Source organism: Thamnophis sirtalis, unplaced genomic scaffold (genome assembly GCF_051295495.1).
Source record: "Thamnophis sirtalis isolate CommonGarterSnake01/CBP01778 unplaced genomic scaffold, rThaSir2_p1.2 scaffold_14, whole genome shotgun sequence".
Taxonomy (NCBI): Eukaryota; Metazoa; Chordata; class Lepidosauria; order Squamata; family Natricidae; genus Thamnophis; species Thamnophis sirtalis.
This window is the reverse complement of record NW_028261394.1, coordinates 24,543,201-24,545,828: the sequence shown is the minus strand read 5'-3', so window position 1 is coordinate 24,545,828 and position 2,628 is coordinate 24,543,201. Positions and strand designations below refer to the sequence as shown.

Below are 2,628 nucleotides of genomic sequence, written 5' to 3'. Positions count from 1 at the left end.
GGCTGCACTTCAAAAGAACCCGGAAAAATGTATTTGGACGATGACTGGCTCAGCTTATCCAAAGGGCTTTAAACTAAACCTGAGGGGGGGGGGTGACCAATCTCTAGGATTTTTAGTGCCTAATCCCAAGCTTAAACCCCAGGACAACCAACCAAATGAGGGAGAGAATGAAGAGGAAGGGGATAAGAAGCAAGAGATGTAGGTACCATATCCAGAGTGAGCCATAAAAAACTCATGCTTATACACTAACACTCAAGGTTTGGGGGAACATACAGGGTGAACTTAAAAGTACTCGTATATAAGGGCAGGTATTGATAGTTACCATTACTGAAACTTGATGGGATGAAACACATGACTTGAGTGTACTGCGGGAAGGATATAAACTGTTCAAAAGAAACAGACTTAACAAAACAGGAGGCAGAATTGCATTATATGTAAAAAATCATTACAACTTTACAGAATTATAAAACCAATATTATGAAAAATTACTTAGCTTTATTAGCAGGGAACATTTCAAGACTGCTAACAGATTTAAAAAGAAGAACAAAAAAGCCACTTATAAAGCACATTGCCCTGTTTGGATCAATTCCAGTTTCACTTGAAAGCTCATTTATATTTTTAGATTGCCAAATACATAAGGACTTAAGATAATTCCAGGTGATTTTTTAAAAATAAATTATAGTGTACAATCAAAGCTTAGCATTCTTAATATAAGACAAAATGAAGAAATATGAAAAAACTTCTGCCTGTGAAAACTATGATCCCCAAGACTCCCCGTAGTGAAATGTTACTGTAACTGACTTCAATAGCATTTTCTTTTTGCATAAATAGAGAAATCAAACAGTATTTACTGATCATGTAAAGGCATGTCCTCTTTTACAGGAAGCCCAGCTCTGAGTCTCTTGAGATGCAGATGGCCGTCTCTTCCTTCGCTGATTCTTTCTCTGTAAATACAGATGTGTTGGGAATGGTATCACTCTATGACCATCTTCTCTACATTTGGGGAAGGAGATGCATCAGCAATAGTAGCCAAATAAATAAGATTTCTGTGCAATGTGTGCTGGTGCCTGTAGGAAGAAAAACAAAGCAGCAGCTGAATTTTCAGAACTGCTCTTCTTGTTTCTCAACAGCTGTCAAAGACTTCTGAGGGCTTCTCATTAAAGCAAGCTCCATCCTGTATTCATAGGATTGCAGTTGATGCCTTACACTAAGCTGCTTATTTGTACATTGATTTCCCAATTCCAGGAAATGTAAGCCAGTCTAGGATTAATTACTAACCTCCATCTGAAATTAAATTCCAGTTTGATTATTCTCATCCAGTGGAATGGGACAACTTGCCACAGCCATCTTACTGTGGAACAACTAGACACAGGACAAGTTAACAATTCAATTTAATTATTTAACAGTAACCTGTCCCTTTGAGCTTATCAACACTTTCATGCAAGAGTTTTCCATTGGCAGAAGCACACCTCAGGGGTGGCAGCAGATAATCTGGAGCACACAACATGGATACCACTCTTCCCCGGAAGGGTTAGGGTGGTCAACCTGCCACCAATGGATCCAGGCATGAAAAATGAGTGGGATTTAATCATGGGTCCTTCTGTCAGAATAAAAATCCTTACTGCAGACATTCTGTGGCTCTTCCTTTATTCTGATACTCCACAATGCAGCGGATCAGCTGATCGTTTTCTTCCAGCAGCTGAAAGTCACAAGAGGCACCGTTATATACAAATGCAGCTCCTGTAGAAAGTCAGCACACACACACACAGTTATAGAGAATGAAATATTTTTGGGAACGTTAAAGGCAGGAAAGAATATTTCCCCTAAAGGAGAAATGGGGGGGGGGGACTTGAGGGAGGAAAAAACCAGCCCTCTTCTCAAGCAGAACCGGCCAGCTTTTACAAATATAGAGTTGGTAATCCATTGAGAGACTGGGTCAGACAGAGACTCCAGATAAACAGCACAATTAGGCAAGGGAAAGGTTGCCAAGATTAGCTCAGACACACCTAGATTTGCATTTCCCCTTTGCCTCTAGAGCCAGCCATGACCCTTCTATGACCCCACTGGAATCCAGAAGGTATTAAAAAAAAATCCTCCAGTCTCAACCCCGTTTTGTCAGCTGTCCCGGAACTGCCGGTCTGGGTGTGTGCTGGTCCCGCTCCTCACTTAACGGCTTTCTTAAGCAGCCTCCCTTTCACTCCCCGCTTGGACCTGGATTTTCCTTCACCGAGGTTTCCTAAACGCCCCCCGGGGCTCCCTCCAGCACGGCCTCCTCAGTCCGGGACCCTTCAATCCACCCCGTAGGTCGCCTGCTGGGGCTGAAGCCGGAATCGCCACCGGCCCCTTCGCCGTCGAACAGCGGCCAGGCCGAGCCGCCGCCCCAGTCGGGACTCAGCCGCAGGAAGGAAGGGAGCGCGGCCCAGCCGGAGCCGCTGGCGGAGGGGAAGTGGCCGTTTCCTCCCACGCGGACTCCCCCCGCCACTCACCCGTCGCAGCGTCTCTTGGTTAACCTCGGCTTTGCCGCGCAGGCGCTCGGGGACGAAGACCACCGACATGGCGCGACCGGAAAGCCCGCCTTCGCGCCGCAAGGCCTGCCGGGACTCCCCGCTACGCGACCATTGGCTGCTC

The 2,628-nt window shown here is 45.7% G+C and overlaps 1 protein-coding gene across 2 annotated transcripts; it reads right to left on the bottom strand.

Annotated features, from left to right (window-relative positions):
• Nucleotides 1-475: 475 nt before the first annotated feature.
• Nucleotides 476-2,628, bottom strand: SS18L2 (SS18 like 2). Of its 2 annotated transcripts, none has more exons than XM_014076339.2 (3): nt 2,487-2,628; nt 1,623-1,699; nt 476-1,067 (listed from the first exon to the last, which is right to left on the bottom strand). In XM_014076339.2, the coding sequence occupies exons 1-3, from the start codon at nt 2,553-2,555 to the stop codon at nt 974-976; spliced, it is 240 nt and encodes a 79-aa protein (XP_013931814.1). In that variant the 5' UTR covers nt 2,556-2,628; the 3' UTR covers nt 476-973. The 2 variants fall into 2 exon arrangements, with proteins under 2 accessions (XP_013931814.1, XP_013931813.2); XM_014076338.2 differs by having other exon boundaries at nt 476-944.

What these genes read in the sequence shown, in the direction of transcription:
- SS18L2 (XM_014076338.2), bottom strand. Translation starts at nt 2,555, where the DNA reads ATGTCGGTGGTCTTCGTCCCCGAGCGCCTGCGCGGCAAAGCCGAGGTT. An exon ending in ACCAAGAGACGCTGCGACGG is followed by an intron (nt 1,700 to 2,486) that starts GTGAGTGGCGGG and finishes TGTGACTTTCAG; the next exon opens with CTGCTGGAAGAAAACGATCA. An exon ending in AGAGCCACAGAATGTCTGCA is followed by an intron (nt 945 to 1,622) that starts GTAAGGATTTTT and finishes CTGTATTTACAG; the next exon opens with AGAAAGAATCAGCGAAGGAA.